Raw genomic sequence first — 24,760 nt, 5'->3', positions numbered from 1 at the left:
ACTGAGGACAATTTTTCAGTATCAGTCATGGTATCAGATAGACCTATGTCTAGATCATGCTTCCATTTAATCTCCGACATGCATTTAACCACAGCACCTCTCTGGTGACTTTCCTTAAAACTCAGCTTTACAGCTGCATGGCTACATTTGAAATCTATATAATGAAACATTTTCTTTTTCTTAATGTTAGAAAAAGAATATCAGCTGTGACTGATAAAGTAATCAGTTTTTGGTTGCCATTGAGAACTTAGTGTACACACCACTATTCTGAGAGATAGGAGGGTAACTGGTGCTGTTATAGAGAGGGGTCTATATTATACTTCAAATTAAGACATGTGCAGGTCAACAAATGCTGATGAACAATTAATAATGACCATGGATGAAGTTGAGAGCAGTATAGTTTTCACCACTAGTTTTTATCTAACTTAAAGGTAATTTTCTCTTCAAATAAATCATCAAGCGATAGATGATATAGAATTCCTATACTCTTTAAAGATCATCAGTGTTACAAGCAAATTAAGCCACAATCAAACTATCAAACCTTATGTCAGAAAGACAATATTTTCTCTTTAGTTAAGTCATATTCAAATGAAGCTCAGTCTTTGCCCCTACAACTTTGTTCTTACCTTAAAGAAAATAATCCCGATAGTGATTTAACAAGACTTATTACAAAAGATAAGTCACTCGATCCAATCTGTTAAAAGCTCTAGGTTTACATCTTGTTAAAGGACTATAAGCATGTCAATCTTTCTTCACTTCTCAATAATTTGTAGGAATTATATCATTAGATTTTATGAAGTTCTTAGTGCCGAGAGAGGTCTCTTTTTATACATATAAAGTGCGAGTCTTTCACCTGAATAAAGCTGCAGGAAAAGCTCTAATGACAGTAACTTCTTCATATAAAATACTTTTATTGTATTTTTTTCAGTACAGGAACAACAATAAAGCTCCTCCTTAATGCCCAGAGGTTTTTTAATATCAAGCAATCTTATTTCATTCACTAATCATGGAAAATTGGTAGAAATTCAGTTCAATGTGATTTTCAATAGGACATATCTGCAAGATTAATTTTAATTTTATAAATAACTTTTTCAAAAAAAAAAAAAATCCTTTTATTCTATTTTTTTAATTGATTTTCTTCTGAATATAAACTAGGATATTTATGAAATTCATTCAATATGCATCATTTTTTTCTTTTTCCTTAACTTTTCAATATACACCTCACGAATCCCTTGCATTCAAAGCCCTTTGGTCTGATTTAGTGAACAGAATGCAGAATTGACTTTTTTCTGTTCTGGTATATTTTTAAGAAAATCTATTTCAGTATTACTGTAATTTGCAGATTTCCTTTTGTTTTACAGAGGAAGAATAAGCCATAGGTCTCTATCATATAATCTCTGTATAACTTAATCCAAAGTTACAAATAAGGTATAATTGCTGGGAAATATACTGGTATATGCCTGTCTCATCATGCTGCTTTAATCATGCATGAAGCATACAGCTATAAAATCCTACAGATATTTTCTGGGTTTTTTTTTTTAAGTGTGCATTAAGGTGATGATAATGACAATTGAAATTAATTAAATGTTCTCAAAAAATAGCCAATAAAACAAGGTATTTAAGGACTGAATTAAAAAATAAATATATGTGATAAAAATTTGGAACATATGGCTTCTAGTGATGACCTTGAACATGAACTTTCTCTTGTATGTACAATTCATTCTTATAATTGATTCATTCTTGTGTTTTAAAGTTAGCATGATCAGCAAAAGAATTAATACATGTACTTCATATTCTGTTTTCTTACACAGTGGAAAATTTCTTTGATTTTATAAATTTTATAAGAATCATTTTCTTCTTGCCAATGCAGCACATGAAGACCATTATGTAACAATTATCTGCATACCAAAGTTCTTCCATATACAATGTGTCAAATTGTGCTCGAGTTGAGGGGAGTGCATGTCTTCTTCACCAAGTTGCATTGTTGCTTTTTTTCTGATAAAATATGTTAATTCTTCATTTTCTAACTACAAAATGTTAAACTGACTGACTAGTATATAACAGAGGTTTTATAATTATGTGTTTAAATATCTACTTTAAAACTGTTTTAGAGTTAAAAGCTTTCCAGCTTAAAATTTATTAGAACAGTATAGATCTACTTTAAGATCAGTTGAGCAATGATTATCAAAACCTTTTCCAAATTCAAATTTGAATGACTGATCAATCTAAACATAAATAAATAGCTACAATATATAAAATGAAACTCCATCTGAAGACTCACAAAAAATTTTGTAGCTCTATGGATCCTTTACTACTTTTTTTTCCAAACCCAAATATTTCCTTAAAAATACTATATCCTATATATATATATATTTTTTTTTTTTGGATTGGGAAAAAATATTGATGGTAATAAACTAAAGATTAGATTCAGGTTTTTTTTTCCCCACTTCACTTTTCCAAGAATGCAAAATCTGCAAAATGTAAATCTATTTCTATTTTATTCCTTTTTTGTTCTTGATTAATTGATCAACAGTTGAACAGTTCCACAATTTCAGACATCAGTCAATGTATATAATAGTAACCAGGGAAATCAGAGGATTTACAGACTCAATTTCTTTTAACATCCGTTAAATGTCAAAAATCTTATATTCATCCCACTTTATGCATGTACAAGGCATCAACTTTCTACTTCAGAGATTCCTAGTATCCTTCTTAGTTTGATTTAAAATTTCTTGAAATAGGAGTGTTTTTATAGAGCTGTGTGATAAAAGTATTGGAATTATTTAAATTTCAGATGAGCTGTTGTAAATTCTCCCACAGCTTCACCAGAAGTAAAATCTTCCTCTCTAAAGATGAAATCCAATAACCCTATCGGTCCATTACGTAACAAGCAGAATATTAAAAACAGAGCTCTTCTTCACAATAATGGTAATGGTAGAGCTGTTTTAACAAATTAATTGCTTCAACAAACCATAAGTATTATCTGCCTAAATACAGCCTTTCAATTGCATGGTCTTTCAGTCACCTGAACAACTTACACAGTAATAGTTTTTACACCTAACTAAAAGTTCCCAAAGAATGCAGTGTCAATGACAACAAAGCTTGAGTGCAGGAGAAAGTCAATTTCCACCCACCTTCTCCCTAATGACAAAGATTTAGGATGACATTTTATCCTCCTCTTATGATTTTTCAAGTTCTCACCCTTTGTTACCCTTCTTTGTCTCCCTTGTCTTGTGAGCTATTTACCTGATCACACGTTTTACAGTGGTATGACTTCCCCGCTTTGTTGGTTGGTTTTACCGGGTGGGGGATCACTAGAGGGGTATTGTTCGTTGGCGTTGATGGTCCACTCACACTTCCTGTGCTGCTACGGTAACTGCCCGAACTTCCAGTACTAATATGACGGAGGCCTGAAGCATGGTCATTGTGGCTATTCACAGGATGTTCAGGATTTAAACTTCCTAAAATACACAATTTAGAAAATATTGAAGACAACTTTTCAATTTTAATAGTTTTATACTATGTACTGAAATTTTATGTCTGTTCTTAAAAACCTTACACAAAAAGAAAGATCCTGTGTAATATAGGAGAGAGAGAGAGAAATAGAGAAAGGGGGGAGGAACAGACTTATAATACTCATTTCAGAAAAGAGTTTAGGGACTTTCCAACTGTATTGGAGTCGATATGTACAGATGGAGGATAAACAGACTTGGGAGAAATGTGATCTTTCCGAGCTTGAAAGAAATGTCAGCTGACATTAATTCAAGGAAGTATTGATTTTCATTCTCTTTAATTCAAAGAACTGCAATTAGAAGATTTTAATTTCTCCCACAAACTCTGTCATCGAGTAACTCTTAGCTCAGTAAATGAAAGCACAGATATCGTTAGAAAAAAAAAGAAGAAAAAATTAAAGTCGAGCAGCACCATACTTTTCAAGTTTTCTGTATCAATTTATTTAAATTAAAAGTTTCTTTGATGACTAAAAAAGTAATTAGAGGCATGTTGTCATCAAAACTTAATGAACATATTAATGGGAACATTATCAGTGAACAGAAGAATCTGCAAAACAACAAATTCCATCAATTTTCTCTGAGCAATAATAGAAAGTATTCTCAGTCCAATGTTAAGACAAATTTTGACACCCATTAAGGGGGATATTCTTATGGGATTGAAAATAACAGTTTCTATCAGCATACTTCCTAGTCTTCTTATGATGCCTTAGCCACACAATGAATTAAATATTTTTTTTTTTGTTCTTACTTTTAGTGAAATTGCAATGAAAAATAAATCTACATCAACTGTATACTATAAACATACTTATTTGATTTCGAAGAATCATAATTTATGTTCAATATGGAGGTAAAAAATTATGCAGATTTCTTGGACTGATTTTGTATGTCTTAAATGCAGTTTAAGTAGGGTAGGAAAATTTCTGCAGAAAATTATTGACCACATATATGGTGTTAATAAATCCCACATGAAAAGAAGTACATCTACAGTACCTAAGGCTCAGAATAATTTTATCGATGTCTGGTCAAGGCAGAATTTGAAACATTATACCCTGTAAGTGGAAATTTTAGCGAGATGCAAATTTAGCAATTTATCATTAAATAATGGTAATAAATTTTTAGCGAGAACCAATTTTAGCGATTTTAAAGTGCCTACTAAAGAAGCTATTACAAATAAAACGCAATTTATTTTTAGCGATGTTCAATTTTAGCGATCTCAACACCCTCGCTAATATTAAATGCCAAAATTAAATCCTAGCTAAAAATTCTGCTTATACGGTATGGTAAGTAATTTTCACTTTACATAAATTTTACCTTGTATTTAGAGATAAGTTATTTGGAGAAAAATTTTCTTTATTCATTTTTATATTTTTATACACACAATTTTGACAATTTATGTCAGCATCTAAAAACCTAAATAGGTACAGATAAAAAGAGGATTTGAATCAAAGAAACTTGGAGAAGTTATGTCATTGCAGTAGCTGGTCTCAAAGTAGAATATATAATCCATGTTCTAGAAGAATATATCAACCACCAGATGAAGACAGCAAATTCTAATATGTGTTCCCATATTACACAATAATGCAGATTAGCTTTTTACCTCCAAGTTAAATGATATATTTCTATTTTTGACACAAAATGCATTTTTTTCTGACTTTTCAAACAGACTGTATAGGTAACATGCTGGCTTAGTTTCACAACAAATTGTTTGATTATAAAACTGACAAGTTTATCAATGTGATTAGAATGTATAATCTCTGTAATTTCTATCATGACATATTAATGCTTTTCATTCGGGATTTTTGAAAACAGCTTTAAAAAAAATCAATCATACACTTTAAACATTTACTATCATAGTTTTAAAAGTTACTATCATATGAAGCTGACAGATGCTTAAAAAATTGTTACGAGGTGAAAATTCATAATTACGAAAAAAAAAAATCCCTCTAAAATTTATTACATTTAGCACTGTACCTAAAATATAATCATAAATAAGCTATTGATTTTTTTGTGTAATAGAATATTTTATCTGAAAATAGAGTTGGTTATCAATGTGAATTTTTTGGGGGTAAAATTGTTGGACAATGTGTGCCTTACAGAGAAGAGTATTTTTGGTCCAATGGCTCAAAAATATATTTTTTTTTCCAAATGAAGCAGGAAGAAACAGGAATCTGAGAAGACAGAACAATGGGCACTAAAGCAGCTGGTATAAAAAGGAAAAAAAAAAGTCAGCACCCAAAAGTAAAAATAGGCACAGAGTACAGGAATAGATGTGGCTTAAAAAAAAAGTAAATCATGTAATAATACATGATGTACTGTACATACTTGCTTTGCAAGTATAGTCTAAAAGACTCTTAATTTCATTTTTGTTATATTTACATTTTTATTTATTTTTGCTAAAGATACATCAAACACAAAGGGAATTGTTTAAGTTATGATAGATGGCCGAATCTTATGAAGACGTACGAGTTTTTGTAAATGTACAGAGTAATATTATGTAAATTTGATAACAGGTGCTCCATGTCGATAGAGTTCATGTAAAGTAGGCCAGAATGAGTTCTTCTATGCAGATGATGGGCAGTAATGCGAAGACAAATTAGGTTTTTCTAATAATTAGGCATTCTTTCCTGTAGTTAAAAAAAACTAATGCAAAATTAATCATTTTTTTAAAAAAAATCTATATCATTCCAATAGTATTTCTATATCCACCATGTAAACTTTTTGTTTTTCTTTAATTAAATACTGTATTTGGAACAACAAAAATGCAGTTGAATGCAAGATGAAAGAAATGAATTTAAATTCTCATATTGTGTGGTAAGAGTAAACCTCTCCCCCCATCTTCCCCCAGACAATCCTGTTTAAGAGAAGGACATTGTTTCCAGGACTAAACTCCTCCCAATCTCCTTCAGGAGTTTTCTTTTTAAACCCCTGTTTAGAACCAACACAGCATGGCATGTGTGCAAATTAAAGGTTACGGTCTTAACTTTTTCTTAAAACTGTGGTCACTAAGAATGAAAAATATTTTCAATAATACCAGTAAATATAACTACACGCCTGCCAGATAAATTTTCTCAAGTTGTATAAAATCTACTTAACAAATTAATATTTCTGCCTTTTTTTAAGCACACCTTTAAATTAATTGTCTATTTCATTTAGATTTTTTCTTCCAAATCAGAACTTTCAGTACCCCAAACATAATAATTAAGGTCATGAAAGGTCATGAAAACTCCTTCAACCCAGAAACTGTTCTCTAACTAACTGAAACCTAGAAAACATTGGTTCAAACATTACTTATCATGTTATGAAACTAACAATTGTCCTATAATACTCACTAAAAAAGAAATTCTTGGCAGGTAGTTCTTTGATGCAGATAAGTACTAAAGGGGTATTAAGTGATTCTTAAAATTGAGATCCCAAAATATTTCGAACACAATCATGGGGAATAAGCTATATTTGAAGGAAAAGACATTTTTTTTAATTAAAAGTTTTAAAATATTCTCAATTAATTGCCGATATATTAATTTTGTGCCATGGCAACATTCACATTTAAAGAAAGAAGAAGAAATTTAGTATGCATAAATTAATCGATAACGATGAAGGAAAATTCGACAGTTTTCGATTTAAAATATGAATTTATTTTATTTTCGTAAAATATTTCTTCTCGAAAAAAATCTGAAATTGAGAAATAACCAAGAAATCATAAGACGAAATAAATTGAAAGGTTGCGAAAACAATTATTTGTTGTAGGTTACCCAGATTTCTTTAATCCGACGAAGTCATGCATTAGATACCAAGGAATTATCCAGTGCGCATGTGTGGCATGTCTGCAAGTTCGCAAAGAAAAGTGTATTACGTACACTCTTTCAGGTTGTTCTGTACAAAAAATAATTAACAATTTTTACAGGAAACATCTTTAATTAAAGGGTTAACAATTGCTATACTTTATAATACATTGCATCTTAGCAGGTTTTCAAGCATGCATGCTGCCGCAATCCAAACCTTTAAATAGGAAAGACTGACCATATAAATATTTCACAGTTCCGAAGCGAGGCTCTTAGTGAATTTCTAATTTGACGCTTAAAAGAAAATTTCCTTCACAATTATCCTCCTAGAAATATTCAAAATTGAAAATCGAAATTGTTGTTAAACGATTTAGTCGATAATAAGCGAGAGGCGGTCACTTAAGAGTTACCAACTCCCTTATTTATATACAAATGCTGGGTAACGATGCGAAGCCGACATTACCGTTTTCATATTTTCTTCTTATCCAATATTACATAACAACCACAAATACATGCATCAAGTGCAGACTTTCTGCATAAAAATCAGACTAGGTCTTCCGTAACACCTTTTAATTAACGTGCTGCCTGCAAACTCACCATTGATATAGTAAAAAAAAGGTGGAACAGTCCCGAAATTGTTCATCCAGGGTCTGCGCTGCATGTTCCAACCACTTACTAAATCGCAGTTGATATACGCCACGACGCATGCGTACCTACTGCCATTTTTTTATTTTTCTTATGTCTTGTGTTACTAATATAGGGCTTAAAACTCAAGAACCATAACCTTCCCTGCCCATTTGTATTGTCTCTTCTCCAAGAATAACCTACCACACAGTGAAACTAACAACAATGTAAATGTGTGTAAAGTGAAAAAACATTTCAAGGTATAAACACATTTGTGATGCACATTATGTCACGGTCTGTGTGCATTGGTATGCACCTTCTTTTCCAGACCACTTCATTTCATCGAGTCCTGTGCAAATGAGTCGTGACTTGCATTTACACAATATGCTAATTATCAATCAATGTTCTTTTTTACTGCTTCAGGGAAAATTAATCAAAAGAGATGAATAAACATTTACATATCCTAAACATGCTTCATAAATTTATTTATTTTTGGAAATTATTGGCTTACATCCATGGTGAGTGGGAAGGCCAAGGACGCAGCGATCAATGTCACTACGATCGAAAACTAAAAACAAAGAAGTTCAACATACCCCCAAAAATCATCTGCGTCTTCCACGAGCGCATTGCGCACCTAAAAATAACACAATTCCTGATTTTGTGGAAAGTTTCAAAAAAGGGGGACGGTTGTCAAGGAATTCCTTTCCTATGTATTGAACACAAACTTTCGACAAAATCCTGACATGTTATAATATGTGTAGTAAAATGAAAAGGGTGCTTACCTTTTAAAAACATAAGTACGGAAGAGGCAGTCCCTAACTTTTCCCACAACACAGAAGGGTGATGCATGGTTTTTATGCAACCTCGTAAAGATTTGCACAGTCGATTTAATTGTCTCGCACATGCGCATTTAAAGAAGGCCACAATTAGTTGTCTATTGCATGTAAATTTACTAACAGTATTTCACTTGATGCAGGGTTCTAAACTTACATACATCTTGCATAATGGGACATTAAAGGCAACAGGTAGAGTGATATGGATAGATGATTTTTTTCTTTTACTTATTTTCATTATGTGTGCAGTAAAAATTGCAGCTTGTATTTAAAAATGGTCATGCTTTGTGATCAATTGCGAAATGGCGTAGCTGCAAATTCAAATGAGAGAGACTGGGTTTTGTTGAAGGATCATACTGTAATATAGTCTCTGGTATGATGATTCAATTTTGATTTTAATAACTGAAGTTGCATCTGACAGATAATTAACATTGAAGATTGCAGAATGGGGGATTACGGCCCAGACGGGGCAGTACATTATTGTATTCAAGACCCTTCTAGCATAAAACATTTGCGGTAATGAAGGCTTTAAAAAATAATACATCATAGACACAGGTAAAAACGAGCACCTCCCTTTTCCTCTCGTGTCATTTGTGCACATTTCTAATTATAAATGTAAGTTATGATGCTTGATTGACATTGTCACATAAATCATCCAAGGGGGTTGAAGAATTATGGTGCTTAAACACATACAAACTTTACATGAAGAAGAACATACTGACTTGTGGAAAGAGACAGAATGACATCAATCAAAAAAAATTTCCAAAGTTTAATAAAACCTTGGTCTTCCCCACAAAATGTAAAGAAAAACTTTTTTTTCCCTTTGTCATAAGATCAAGCCTGCAGTACCTGTGCATCTTGTTTTATTTCAGAACACCTTACCTACTCCAAATACTTGAAATTTATTTACCTGATGAAAAATGAGGATATGTTAAGATTGTATCTCATTTATTACATCCTATTTAACAATTCAGGTTTGACTAGTAGTGGAGAAAATGAAACACATTATATTTTCATAAAATATCAGAGTAATGATGTAACAGTTGAAGATTACAGGGACACAGGTACATGTGTACCATTTTGGGGATTTTAAATCAGACGTGGCATTTAAACTTTCTGTGGTGTTGACCAATCATTTTGTTACATTCAAATAGAGACTTGGGAACAGAACTGACCATTCAATATATTCCCCAAAAGACTAATTAAATGGGTATATACCAATCTGCATATTGATACCCAGTATTTTCAGACAAAAACAAAAGAGGCTAAAGATGTCTCATAATGGATGTTATGGAAATATTCATGACAAATTGTAGTTGTATTGTCCATGATAAGAATCATTTTTAGGATTTCAGCCATAAAACTGAATCCATGTTGTGACATGGTCCTGGGCATGAGAACTATATATATAAAATCTGTCCTGTATCCATCATAAACCATCTCTCCAAATAAAATCAATAGTCAAGTGCTTTTTTTATAAGATGGGCACAATTTGACTGAAAAAAATAGCTGTTAGTTAACTCTAGTATTTTTTTTTTTAAAAGAGGTAAGGCATTCTCTTTGTAAAAGGGGGAAAAGCCAATTCCACTAGGGAAAAAAATATTCGTATCTATTCAGATGAGTGAACTCCATTATCACGTTGAGGTTCAGATCTCTGCCTTCAATAGTTCATGAGAATTGTATTCAATAGACAGTTACATGAATATGCATTCTCATGCAAATGCAAAAAAGATCCATAAATACACTGCAAAAACATTATGCAACATGACTGATTATCAAGGATGAGATTTTCCAGGAATTTGTTCACTGCATTTCCTACTTATTCCTTTATAAATTTATAATCATATGCCAAGTTGTCTTGATATATAAATGTTATTCGTGTGAAAAGGACTAGTTAAATATATTACATGCCCTATGATAGAGGGTAATTATAATTTCTCCAACAGACCTTGGATGCAGAGCATTTAGGTGTCACATTTAACTGAATTTATCTTCTAATTGTTATGCTGTCACATCAGTTATCTCTCTCTCTCTCAAAGATTTTATTCTTATTCGCAAACATCTGTTGATAATCTTCTAAATATCTTCTCTTCTATTGTATTGTACTCCTAGAAAGTAGTTTTTACATAAAATGCAGAAAATGCCCAAGTTTCAATTGTTAAAAAATTGCAAAATCTTAAGTTATATATTTTCACTGGAATTGTCATTTTACCTTAATGGAAGAAATAAACCATACAGTACTACATTTCCTTAAGCAAAGTTTATTTCAAGACTGCCATGCACAAAAACCCTCCTATCTTGCAAACTTGTAGAAGATCAGCATTACAACTAAAGGATTAACTGAATACCTCAGTACCTCAATTTAGATGGCATCTCTAATTCATACACTAACAAACACAAGTATTTCAAACTTCCCTTCAATAACCATTGCAGACAATGTTCAGCACATTACTTAGAAGAAATTGCATTAAGGTGCCACACAATGCAATTTTTCATTTGATTTTCCATCCAATTTTTTCAATATGGCATCATAATCAACTCCAGAGCAGTTGTGTGGACTGAGGCTCGGTGGTTTCATAGTTGTAACATGATAGACTGTGTGGCTCTCTAGTTTAATGGTAATAGCATGATAAAATGTGTGGCTCTATGGCTTCACACTTTACTTGTTGGTAGACTGTGTGGCTCTCTAGTTTGATGGTAATGGCATGATGAAGCATGTGGCTCTATAGCTTCATACTGTACTTTTTGATAAACTGTGTGGCTCTCTAATTTAATGGTAATGGCATGATAAAGTGTGTGGCTCTATGGCTTCGTACTGTACTTTTTGATAGACTGTGTGGCTCTCTAGTTTAATGGTAATGGCATGATAAAGTGTGTGGCTCTATGACTTCATACTGTACTTGTTGATAGACTGTGTGGCTCTCTAGTTTAATGGTCATAGCATGATAAAGTGTGTGGCTCTATGGCTTCGTACTGTACTTTTTGATAGTCTAGACTGTGTGGCTCTCTAGTTTAATGGTAATGGCATGATAAAGTGTGTGGCTCTATGGCTTCGTACTGTACTTTATGATAGACTGTGTGGCTCTCTAGTTTAATGGTAATGGCATGATAAAGTGTGTGACTCTATGGCTTCATACTGTACTTTTTGATAGACTGTGCGGCTCTCTAGTTTAATGGTAATAGCATGATAAAGTGTGTGACTATGGCTTCATACTGTACTTGTTGATAGACTGTGTGGCTCTCTACTTTAATGGTAATGGCATGATAAAGTGTGTGACTCTATGGCTTCATACTGTACTTGTTGATAGACTGTGTGGCTCTCTTGTTTAATGGTAATGGCATGATAAAGTGTGTTACTCTATGGCTTCATACTGTAAATAACTTTTTATTCACGAGAACTTTTATTTTCACGTAATTACGTGAGAATGCCTCCTAACAAAAATTTCCTTCTCGTGCATATTTTTATTAGTAAAGGATATTATATAGGACATTAGTCAGAATTCACAAAAATTTTGTTTCGCTTATAAATGCCATATACCTATCTCGCGAAAATAAGGTGTCGCGAATATTTGGTGATCTACAGTAGTTTTAACATGATACTGTGTGATTCTATACTGTAAAATGGATAACTTTATGGGGTAAGATTTTGCAATTTCCATGTAACAAAGCATTCCTGTGGGCGTTATTTTTGTGGAAGTTAAGGAATTAACAAAATATGTTGATTCGTTGTGTTAGTATGGTATCTTTTTTTTTTACCATGTTCACATGGTGCTAATTTTTCAAAGCTTTACTTATCGCAAAATTTGCAAAAATTTTCATCATGCAAACATTTCCTGGTTTACAGTAGTTTCAAACTGGACTGGATTACATAATAAAGTGTGTGGTGCTCTATAGGTTCCATAGTTATGACAAAATGTGGCTCTTTGGTCTCCTAGTTATAAAGTAATAGACAGTATGGTTCTACATGTATGTCTTGTAGTTGAAAAACTGAGGCTCAGTGGTTCCAAAGCTGTAACATGTCTTTATGGTTTTCATAGTTAATAGCATGATAAAATGTGTGACTAAGTGGTTTTTTAGTTTTAAAAAATGCACTCTCTTGGCTCAGTATAGTTATAACAATATTGAATGTGTCATTCAGTGGTGTCATAGTTATAACATGACAGATTGTGTGGCTCTACAGTTTCATAGTTACAACATGATAAACTAAGCGACTTAGTGAAGGTTTCATAGCTATAACATGAAAGATTTGTGTGACTTGGTGGTCAATACGCAGGAACAGAGAAGATTTCAAAGAATAAAAGTATTTTTCACTTCAATTTCAATAGAGCCCCTCCCTAACACCAGAATCCCCAACCCTGGTCCATGAATTTACAATTTCCGAAGAGGCATCCTTGCTCTGACATCATAATCATACACTTAGTTTGTTTACTTAATATACAGGGGAGAGAAAAAGCTTTTAAAAATAATGTATGCATTTTCACTATATAAGCCCCATCCTAGCTCCAAAACCCCTGAGCCTGGAGCCATGATTTTCACATTTTGGTAGAGGGTTCAATGCTCATTACAATCTTGCCACCAGTTTAACTGCTTGATGTCCAGAAGTACAGAAGAAGATTTCTAAAGATTAATTCTGATGGTTTTAGCCCCATCCCTCAAGCCCCAAGGGGGTAGGGATCATAAAATTCATAAATTTTGTTCCCCTTCAACCAAAAATGCCATATGCTAAAATTGGTTCAGTGGTTCCAGAGAGAAAAAAAAACAACTGAAAATGTTCAAATTTTAACACATAATGCACAATGGACAAAAACATTTAGCAATACATGTAGGTGACCTAAGTTACATAGGTGATCTAATAAAAATATCATAAATGTATTTTATGATGGGTCATCTACAAAATTACAATGTAAATATTGTTCTAATTCTACACATAAGTACTCTAGGGTGTATATTACAAGGAAACTGGAGTTCCTTATTGACAACATCTATGTACCCATAGTCTTTGAAGAACAATATTTACTTCCATTCATATGTCTATTTGATATATCCCAGTGAATTCAGAATAAAAGACACCATAGAGTCTGCCACAGCTATTCTATATTTGGATTACTAACCCCCCATTCACACAGAGCTGCGACTTTATGACGCTCATCCCTATCAAGCCACGATCTGAAAAAGTTTTGGATCGGGGCGGATCAGAGCCGATCGGCGTCTAAATCGACCAATTTGGCAAATTATGGTCTTCATTACAACCGTACTACAATGCCCCTATGTTAAACGCACTGCTAACACGCTTCTACTATGATGTAACGTAGACTGTTGCCGACCAGAGGCCACGTTTACTGCCTTTATGCTACGCTGCTGCTACGACATTCAAGATCATACTACGATGCTACGCAGACCTAGATGATTGTACGATGATATCGCTACGGTGGTGCTGATCATATTACGACTGTATAACGCTTCTAGTATGATTTACATGGTAGTGGGAACGTATTAAGAATGTAGTGGAAGCGTTGTAGGAGCGTACTTGATATTTTGTTCCCGACTGTACTACAATTTAACTGCACTTTTACTACGATCATGAAGATCTCTCCACGATGCTTCCGCGCTGCTTATACGATTACGGCGCTTCTACTACGCTCTTTTTATGACTTTACCCCAATTCTTGTTGGCCACGATCCCACTACGCTTGTTTTGAGCATGTTCAAAATAAGCGTGGCGAGAGCGTAGAGCTCTCCGATCATGAAGAACCTACTGCAATCATACTGCGCTTATGAAGACTCCACTACATTTCTCCTGCGATTTGTCATGACCGGCCACGTTTTGATCATAGTAGAAGCGTCGTCTATGTGTGAATGGGGGCTAACTATAGACAGTAAAGGCCAACTAAAAAACTATACTGTATCACAAATGAAATGATTTCAGCCTTTTCATGGTCGACTTTCCTTATTTATGTAGTAATATTCAACTACACCTGTATATGGTGTTTCTGTCTCCCAACACATTTGATACTCAAGAGTATGCTCCGAGTACAATCAAGCATGCTCCAAGTACAATCAAACATGCTCCATGTACAATCAAGCATGCTCCGAGTACAATCAAGCATGCTCCGAGTACAATCAAACATGCTCTGAGTTTTTGTCAGACATTTAATTTCTAATACATATATGGCTCTATGGTTTTATATTTATAACATGATAAACTGAATGACTCAGTGGTTTCATACTTATAATATAATAAACTGTGAAGCTCTATAGTTCATACTTATAACATGATAAACTTACTGATGTGGCAGTTAATTATACTTTTAACATTGTTTATATGATAGACTATGTTCCTCTATGGTTTCATAGTCATAACATAATAAACTATAAAAGTTTATGAATTCCTAGTTATAACATTGATTGGGTGGCTTAGAGTTTTCCTAATTTCATTGTTACAACATGAAACATGAAAGATCTTGAAGTGGCCAATTGGTCATCACTATCACTGTTTAAATCCAGGTAAGGTACAAACCTTGTTATCTCCAACTCGATAGTATATGTAGTATTATATATAATTTAAATGAACATTGTACCTGTGGAGAGGGCTTATATAGGTTATGCCTGCTGCCTAATCCATTTATGTTTCAGTACATTGTAAAATATGTTCAAATCAAATCAATGAAACTAACACATGTTTTACTGAGAGAAAAGATTTAAGTTTTTATGTAGCCTACAAAATGATTTACACAGGATAATCTATCTTGACATTTATTATATGACATAGATAGCTTGTGCCTAAAAGAGTAGAATATAAATATTTAAAATGTACATTAACCCAGCTCAACTCAAACTACTTTCACACAGGGTTTGACTGATGCTGCACTTTTATTTTAGTTATTTTTTATTGCCCTTCAGGCACAGTATTGGGATAGTTTTCTTCACATATAACACAAAGTATACACATGTATAGGGCTCATTTTCCATAATTGCAAACCATTCACTTTTTTTTTTTTTAAACTTGGTTTATAGAAATATATATATATACAGTCAAACCTCGTTATCTCGAACTCGATAGGACTGAGAAAAATCTTCGAGATATCCAAGGGTTCGAGATATCGAGGGTAAAATACTTAAGAAATATGTGGTTAGGACTTCCCAATCACTTAGACATATCCATGGTATTCGAGATATCCGTGTTTGAGAAACGGAACTTCAACTGTATATATATTTTTATCCTCATACATTCAATGAACAAATATCTGGCTTTCTTGAAAATGAAAGGCTTTTTTTAGTAAAATTAATCTTGATAAGATATTTATCAACTTTTTGTATTGTTTTGTAATACATAAACAAAACAATAGATGTGGGATATTTAAAGAAGCCAACACTGTAACCCTTAAAAATGACCCTTAATCTTTATAAGAGAGAAATTTCATAATTTTGAAAGAATTTTATTTTTGATATCTTCTCCTAACTCAAACGAACGTATATGCCCTTAGTATAAGATGACTTTTATATATATATATATATATATATATATATATATATATATATATATATATATATATATATATATATATATATATATATATATATATACATCTAATGTAATTATTTTTTTTCACACAAAGAGTAGCACATTAACCCCTAATGTAAAAAAAAATTTACATTAATAGTTAATAAAAACCAAGTTTTATACAATGACATGTATTTGTGAAAGTGCAGTGTTGCTTCAAATCTGCAAATGAAAACTAAAATTGTCTGCCATACAAAGAGATATAACACTATAACGCAGCAAATTAGTATGGTTTGCTGCAGCAATAAAAGAATCCCATCTGCATCCGTAATTACACCAATGAATAAATTTGAAAATTTGTTCTGTTAGATGCACATTTGTGAAAAGAGATATAACCAACAAAACAAAACATGTAAATTTCCTATTCATTTAATATTTATTACATATATAATTATCATCAGTCATCATTTTTAAAAAAAACATTTATTTTCTATATATATATTTTTTCTCCGATTTTTTATATTTATTTTTGTACTCATGAATATTTCATGATGTAGAAACAGATTAAGTGTATTACATGGTGCAGTAATAGGTTTTATTATAAACTCAACTGTGTATCACTCAATTTTACTGTTGATTTCATACAATCACGTGATGGTGTGATCTGATTTTCTGGATCACCACACTGTGGTTTTTAAATCCATATCATCCCTCTCTGAAACGGATGATGTAGGACATCAAAAATGCTCTTTGAAAAAGTGTTTTAATAGATAAAGTCGGATAATTTATCCAAAATGTTTGTTTGTTTTTTTTTAAATTATGTTCAGCTAATAATAGAGGGGTACATAATGAATTTATTTATAACAGTAACTTGTTCTTAGGAACAATATCTTGTCTCTTTGACAGGCAAGGATCATTAAATCAAACACGCCTGTCACTTTGATGAGATTCTTCCGATCGGGTTACTGTAAGAATAAAAAATATACGCTATATTACATGGTGCAGTAATAGAATAAGTGTATACTAACATTTTGCAGTAACAACTTAAGCTATATTGCATTTTATTGAAACAAGAACAGCTGTATTACATTGTGCAGTACTTAACAAGTTAAGCTGTATTACATTGTGTAGTAAAAGGTTAAGCCATATTACATGGTGCAGTAACAAGTTAAGCTGTATTACATTGTGTAGTAAAAGGTTAAGCCATATTTACATGGTGCAGTAACAAGTTAAGCTGTATTACATTGTGTAGTAAAAGGTTAAGCCATATTACATGGTGTAGTAACAAGTTCAGCTGTATTACATTGTGTAGTAAAAGGTTAAGCCGTATTACATGGTGTAGTAACAAGTTCAGCTGTATTACATTGTGCAGTAACAAGCTCAGCTGTATTACATTGTGCAGTAACAAGTTCAACTGTATTACATGGTGCAGTAACAAGTTAAGCTGTATTACATTGTGCAGTAACAAGTTCAGCTGTATTACATGATGTAGTAAGGTCAGCTGTATAAGATTGTGCAGTAACAAGCTCAACTGCATTACACTGTGCAGTAAGGGCCAAGCTGCGTCCACATGGAATTATTATGGCATTGTTAAATTTTTAAAATTGCAGTGGAATCACAGGGAAAATGCACAAATTTCTGTAAAATTTTCACAATGTGAAGATGTCATGGTGTTCCTACAGCGACCCACACGTTTCTACGGCATTTTCACGGTGTGCAACTGCATTCCAAGGGAGATCTCTTTGCAATTGACCGGCTTCCGCGGAGCTTTCACGGCGTGTTAGGAGTTGTCACCTCACGTTCATGGCATTCTCACTGCGCTGGCTGCATCCACAATACGTTCACAATGCGTTCTTCACCATGGATATATATTCAGAAGGAGTGTAACATTTTTTTTTTTGAAGATTCAAGTTACATGATGGAAAGACTTCTACTTATGCCAAGAAATATTCTTTAATTAAAAATGATCTATTTGAATACTTAAGTACTAAATTATTGATAGTTTTATTATTAAAACACTTTTTTTTCACTTATATCAATTCAGATGTGATTTTATTTTTTCTTTGATTTTATTAGGAATGTAAAAAACTAAACACACTGAAAAGTTGTCATAAAATTTAAGAAATTCCACCGCAACTCCAATGAAACAACAGAACAAGTTCTGGTATAATTTTTACTTCCCAATTCTACTCCCATGCTCCTGGTCAGGAGTGCAACAAATACGTTAGAATTATTGCTGATCAAATATGAGGCCATTGCTCTTGTTTTGTGAGCTGACTGACAATGCTCTAACAACGCCATGAAAGCGTATTGTGATCGCCAACAGACGCGGTAGAAATGCCAAAGGAGCGCAAAGATCACAGTGACAACTCCTTGTTGTTGCTGTGTAATTGCAGTAAAAAAAATCACAAGATGATTAATCTCATTAGAAGTGCCGTAAAAGCACGATAGAAATGCAGTGACATCTCCAAGGACTCTGCGAGGTCTCCGTGGAAGCGCAGTCTCCTATCACTGCGTTCATGCTACGATCATGTGTGTCTTCACGGTGTGCGTACGGAGCTCCTACTGCATTGTTGGAAATCTCACCGCGCTGCTATGGTGATCATACTACATTTCTACTGCGTTCTTATCAGAACACGATCACACGGCGCATACTTTGTGCATGCCCAAAGTGTGCGCCGTCCCCTAGCGTTCTAGGAGACCCTATGCCACCCTACCGCATTCAGTGGAGATCTCGTCGCATTGTCATGGCACTGTAGGAGACTCTACTGCACTCACCTCGGCGTTTTGCATTTTTTATGGACGCCGTGCGATCGCCATGAGGACCATGTCCTGGTTAATCTATACAACTTGCTGCAGTTACAAGTTAACACACTTACAATGTATAGAATAAACAAGTTTAGCCTTATTTCACTATGCAGTAACAAGTTAAGATGTAATAAATGGTGCATTAAAAAGTTAAACTGTATTACACTTTGCAGAAACAAGTTCAGCTAACTAAGAATGAGTACTTTTACATCCTGTTTGAATTAAAATCCAGGTACCATGGCACTCTCCTGATTATTTCTACACAAGGGGTTTATTTTTTAAATTTAAATTCTTACTCAGTGAAATATGAAGAGAGTTTAACATTTAAATGTAATGTACATTAAAATATAATGTTATTCCTATTTAAAAGAGAGATCGAAAAAATGTAAATCAAATCAAAGTACTTTTTTTAAACTCTGCATAGCACAGTTGGCATCAGTAAATATAAAATAGTTCAAATGAAGAATTTTAAATGGACATCATTTTGAAAACATCTTATAATATAATTTTAATAAAACAGAATGTTCACAGAACTAGAAATATGTCCATAGGACATGAATGCCCCAAAAAAGGTATACTAGTAATGCAACATGAAAATTTGTATTAGTGTATTAAGTTTAATGAGAATATCTTGAATAGTTTCTTTAAAATTGAAATTGAAATGTAAAAAAAAAAAACTGGATATAGATGATAATTTCTCACTCAAAGGTCTCTGATGCAGTTGAATAGCTTTCATTAATATGTATTAGCATAATAAGTTAGATAAAAATATCTTGAATGATTAATTTAAAACTGAGCTAAATGCTAATTTAAGAAAAAGTGAGGTCAAGGTCAAAGGATATCAAGGTCAAAATGTTGATGCAGTTGAATAACTTACATCAGTATGTATCAGCATATGAAGTTTGATTACACTATCTTGAATGGTTTCTTAAAAACTGAGCTAAACACTAATTTCAGAAAAAAGAGGTCAAGGTAAAAAAAATGTTGATACATTTGGACAGCTGTCATCAATATGTATCTGATCAGCATATGAAGTTTGATAAAAATATCTTGAATAGTTTCTTTGAAACTGAGCTTTGAACTGAGCTAAAAGCAAAGCGCAATGGAAGGACAGATCGGAGGACGGAGACGGACATGACAAACTCTACATACCCTAGCCATATTCATGATGAGGGATTAAATTAAATTTTAAAGCATTAATTCTCTGTCTAGTAAACAGCCTCAACTTGTAATTTACTAAACATGATACGAGAGGTGCTTTGGCCACAATGCTCATCTGAGTATGAACATTGGGATCACCACATTAAACTCCTTGATTTAAATAATTTAAAATAACTGCATACTGAAGCTTACTTCAACTTTATAGACCATTTAAATATATTTCTATATAAACTCCTTTCCCCTAAATTTTGGCCCTGTGCCCCTGGGGGCGATAATTAGAATTAAGGAATGAATTTAATAGCTACCCATTTTATACGGTATAAACTGGGTTGCTATTAAATTCATTCCTTATAATTTAATTTTCATTATTCATTTGGTGTAAGAAAAAAGATGATTGTCCTTAAAAAATGACTTTAATTTGTACAAAATTTGAATGTAACGTCAAGCAGATCGATATGATTTTGACGCAAGTCATTGTGACGTAGACAACCCATTTTATACGATATAAAGTAAATTTTTTATCCAATCAAATACAGCATTACAACCAGAATTAAATTATAAAACATTAAATTCATCCATACAATATGGAAATGCTTAATTATTTTCTCACTAGGAAGAACCGATAGACTGTATACAGGGTTATTTTCACCCTTTCACACTTGCAAACAATTTTGCCCCAATTTAAATTTGCCCAGTCACAGTTCTGTTTAATAAATTATACTGTGTTCTTTGAATTCTCCCCATTTTACATTTATCAACCTGTGAGTAGGGCAAAAGGGGTGAAAATAAAATGGGGGTGAAATTTTCCCTGTATATAGTATTGTTCTCAATATCAAAGATAACCAAAAAAAAAAGAAAAAAAAAAAAAAGAACTTAAATGGTAGTGTAGTGAAATTGGGGGTGGGTGGGTGGGGGGGGGGGGGGGGGGGTTAGGTTAGGGATATATGCTGGACACTGATATACATGGCAGACATAGGTCGCCTAAGAAAATTTATCCATCAAGTTCAGTGTTCTAAAATTTTTCTACATATTTTTTCTCGCATAAAATACAGAAGTTCCCAATTTTTTGTATTATGGAATTTACAATGATTATAGTTGTATTCTGAGGTGAAAATACCAAAATCCCCCCCCCCCCCCAAAGGAACAAAAAAAAGGAGAAAAAAACAAAAGGTCATTGTGTGATCCAAAATAAATCAGTGCCTGAATCATATTTTATGGCTTCCAGCACAAGGGAATTTAGATGACAGTGTAACATTTTACAATAAAGTGATAAAATGAAAAGTTGTAACAAATTAAAAAAAAAAAATACAGCAATCATCAGCCTGGAGGTTCAATGACTTGTTCACATACAATAAAGGCTGATTGTCATTCACACGAGACTACCTCATTTGTAATGTGTACCAAATGGGGCTGTAATATTTAACAAGGGCTGTAATCATTGTATGTACTCACCATAATCCCCAGAGACATGGGGGTTGGCATGCTTCCACTTGAACAAATCTGAAAATAAAATTACACTGAAAGTCAAACAGGAGGAAGTACGACTTGTAAACCACTATCAGCAAGACTTCTCTGTGCGAGAAAAAAAAATTCAGAAAAAATGTATACAATTGGAATTAAAAAAAAAATTGATGGACATGTGTTTGCTAGGTATCTAAAATTGGGGGGGGGGGGTTTATCATATAGTATCATTGTAATTTATACTGTCTGAATTTTACAAAAGGTCCATATTTTTTATAAAACTCCATGACACTGTGGAATCATTTTATATTCATGGGGGGTCAATGTTTGTGGGCAAGCAAAATTTTGTTGGTTCTTGGGGACATAATTTTGTGGGTAACTTGTATATACAGACAATTCAATGAATAATTATGTTGATAAAATATTTGTTCGTTAATTGGGATGTAAATTCGTGGTTAAGGGTGACCCACGAAATCCAAGAACATTGGTCCCCTACAAACCATGATGATTCCACAGTAATCAAATATTACAATATCAATACATCAAATAACTCGTGTAAGGAGTTTTTTGTCTCTCATTTGATTTCTGATCATGTGCTGTAAAAAAAGACAGACATAGCTTATTGGCTAAAAGTGAATTCAAAGCAGGTCATTTAGATAATTCATGAGCAAAAAAAACCCAAAAAGCATATAATGATGCTTCAATCAAGTGCTATGATACCCTTTTGAAACCTTTAAAAAAAAAATTTATTTATTTATTTTTTTGTATTTCACACCTCTTTTTTGATCCTTACAAAATTGCCATCAGCCAAGATGAAAAGAGGCTTATGTTGTAATAGCAATAATACCCGACATCATAATGTGAATAAAACATGACATTTCCCAGACAGGATCATTTATTCATAGAGATAAACAGAGTACATAAAACCAGACTAGATCATAGTAGAATTCAGTCACTTGCAAACACCAGATATCAAAACTTTTCATCTTATAAAACATCACTCAGGTGTGAACTATAAAATGAAACATTAGAAATCCATGTTTAATTCCAAGGTCACCTGATACTCGGAGAAATGTTTAATTTTATTGAGCGTCATCACAGAGTGTGAGTTGTACGTACTAGGAGAACTTGTCTTTGACGTTCTGAAGTCGGAGTAGTAATTGTTGTTCTCGTATCAACATTTGTGTGTCGATACACTGAGCCTTGTACTGCACTACCTTTCTGTGAGAACTGACTCTGTGCAAATTGTTTTTATTTCTATCAATGGAAGAATGTAGTGGTATAAAGCTGTAACTGAAATTATTTATTGCATTGTTTTCTAATTCAAACAAATTTAATGAATTTTAAGTTACTATTATGAAGTTGTTAATTAGCAATTTAATATGGTTAGATATACAAGCAATAAAATATTTATAAACTAGTGTCGAGTACTTTTTTTTTTTTTTTTTTTTTTTCCCTTCACACTCTTCTCAGTGCATAGTGGTACAACTGAGGCAAAGATTTTATCTGGAGTTCCTGAAGCAGCATTACCGTAAAAGTGATACACAGTAAAGCATAGTTATAGCAAATATCACCGATCAGCTAGAAAAAGCTAGGGTATACCCAGTTATTAATGCCTTATTTTCCAGCGCATCCATGGGGTGAAAAAAATTTACATGTTCAATATTTTATCATGCATGGGGTGAAAAAAAATTCAGTATTTAAGATGAAGAAAATATTCAACGTCATTATTACTTTTAATTGCATACAAGTTCACAATTTTCTAAGTGAAAAAAAAGTTTCATTACTTTCTAGTGCATGGGATGAAAAAAAAATGCCTTAATTAATAAGCCATTACTTTTTAATGCATTGGGAAAAAAATATTACCATATGTAGCATTTACTTTCTTGTGCATGTAGTGAAAAAAAAAATTGTCATCACTCTATTGTGCATGGAGTGAAAAAAAATTACAGTTTGTAAATTTTATCAGTATGAGTATGAAGTGTTAAAATTCACTATCAATATTTTTTTTACTGACATCAGAGCAACTGACAACTCACATCTGAGAGAGGTAATTAAAAAAGAATCCTCACATCTGTTAAAGATGTATTACAGAAACAAGTTCTTAAAAAGTTTTATATCTTTGACGTACTATCTGACAAAGATAAAATTTGATTAATTTGCTTAAAAAGAATAATGAAAACAAATGTTGATGCAATTTAAACATTTTATGGAGAAATAAACATTTAATGATAATTGACCTCATTACTAATTTTAATTAATTAAGGTATCTACCGGTAGTTCCAATTGTACTCAAGTTCTTCTTTACAATTCTTCTATGTTAGATAAGGAAATTTTACAAACAGAACCAAGGGATAAAAATCATGGCATTTACCTCTGATTAAAAATTAAATCAGATATAATGTATTTGTATGTATCAGCCAATGCATTCCAGTCCACTTTAAAATTATACTCTCATTTGTACATGTGCCTATCATCAAATTTTAAAAACATTTAGCAACATATTTTATATGTTTCAATTTTATCTAATTTAGAAATTGTGTTTGTTATTTTTAGTATTAAAGACATTTTCTACCAATAACTGAGATTAAATTGATTTTAGCCAACACTCAGGAAAATTCTAGACCTATGTTCTTTCTATGTATTTGGAAGTTCATCATTATCACAGCGGTGCAGGTTCTACCGGTATTGTTATTCATGTAAAACAAAAATGTGCAAAAAGTTGTCACTTTTCATACTTAACACTTAATTCAGGCTTTAATATTTTTAAAAAAAATTTTTTTTTAAATTGTAAAGCTGACTTAATTATCAAATCATGAAGCAATTTAATTTACACGTCATGAAGTCACTTCTTCAGTTGCTGAGTTTTAATTTGCTTCTCATTGCAGTAGTTGTTCATATGTGACTATACCAATTGAAAATTGCTTACTTATTACTATTTAAACAGATTTAAACTTAGTACCTAAGTATTTTACTCAACATCAATAACTACAGTGTATATATATAATTCCACTTAAACAAAAGTTTTAGCACTACGAATTTCAATATTCATGTATACATTTTTCTGCAGCATTTGTAGTTC

At 32.5% G+C, this 24,760-nt stretch overlaps 1 protein-coding gene across 9 annotated transcripts in view; it reads right to left on the bottom strand.

Moving 5' to 3' along the window:
* Nucleotides 1–24,760, bottom strand: part of LOC133172261 (zinc finger protein 135-like) — a 110,350-nt gene that overhangs the window by 12,404 nt on the left and 73,186 nt on the right. For 7 of the 9 annotated variants that reach the window (XM_061307118.1, XM_061307110.1, XM_061307111.1 and 4 more), the window contains 2 exons: nt 21,670–21,717; nt 3,247–3,461 (listed from right to left, as the gene is read on the bottom strand). In XM_061307118.1, coding sequence (XP_061163102.1) covers nt 3,247–3,461; nt 21,670–21,717 — 263 coding nt within the window. Of the gene's footprint in view, nt 1–3,246; nt 3,462–7,888; nt 8,120–8,697; nt 8,802–21,669; nt 21,718–24,760 lie in introns of those variants that run through there. The other 2 variants (XM_061307115.1, XM_061307117.1) reach the window with 2 other exon arrangements.

The sequence above is a fragment of the Saccostrea echinata genome, unplaced genomic scaffold (genome assembly GCF_033153115.1).
Source record: "Saccostrea echinata isolate AGI-Se365-2 ecotype Australia unplaced genomic scaffold, CSIRO_AGI_Sech_v1 ptg000054l, whole genome shotgun sequence".
Lineage (NCBI taxonomy): Eukaryota > Metazoa > Mollusca > Bivalvia > Ostreida > Ostreidae > Saccostrea > Saccostrea echinata.
This window is presented reverse-complemented; position numbering and strand designations above follow the sequence as displayed.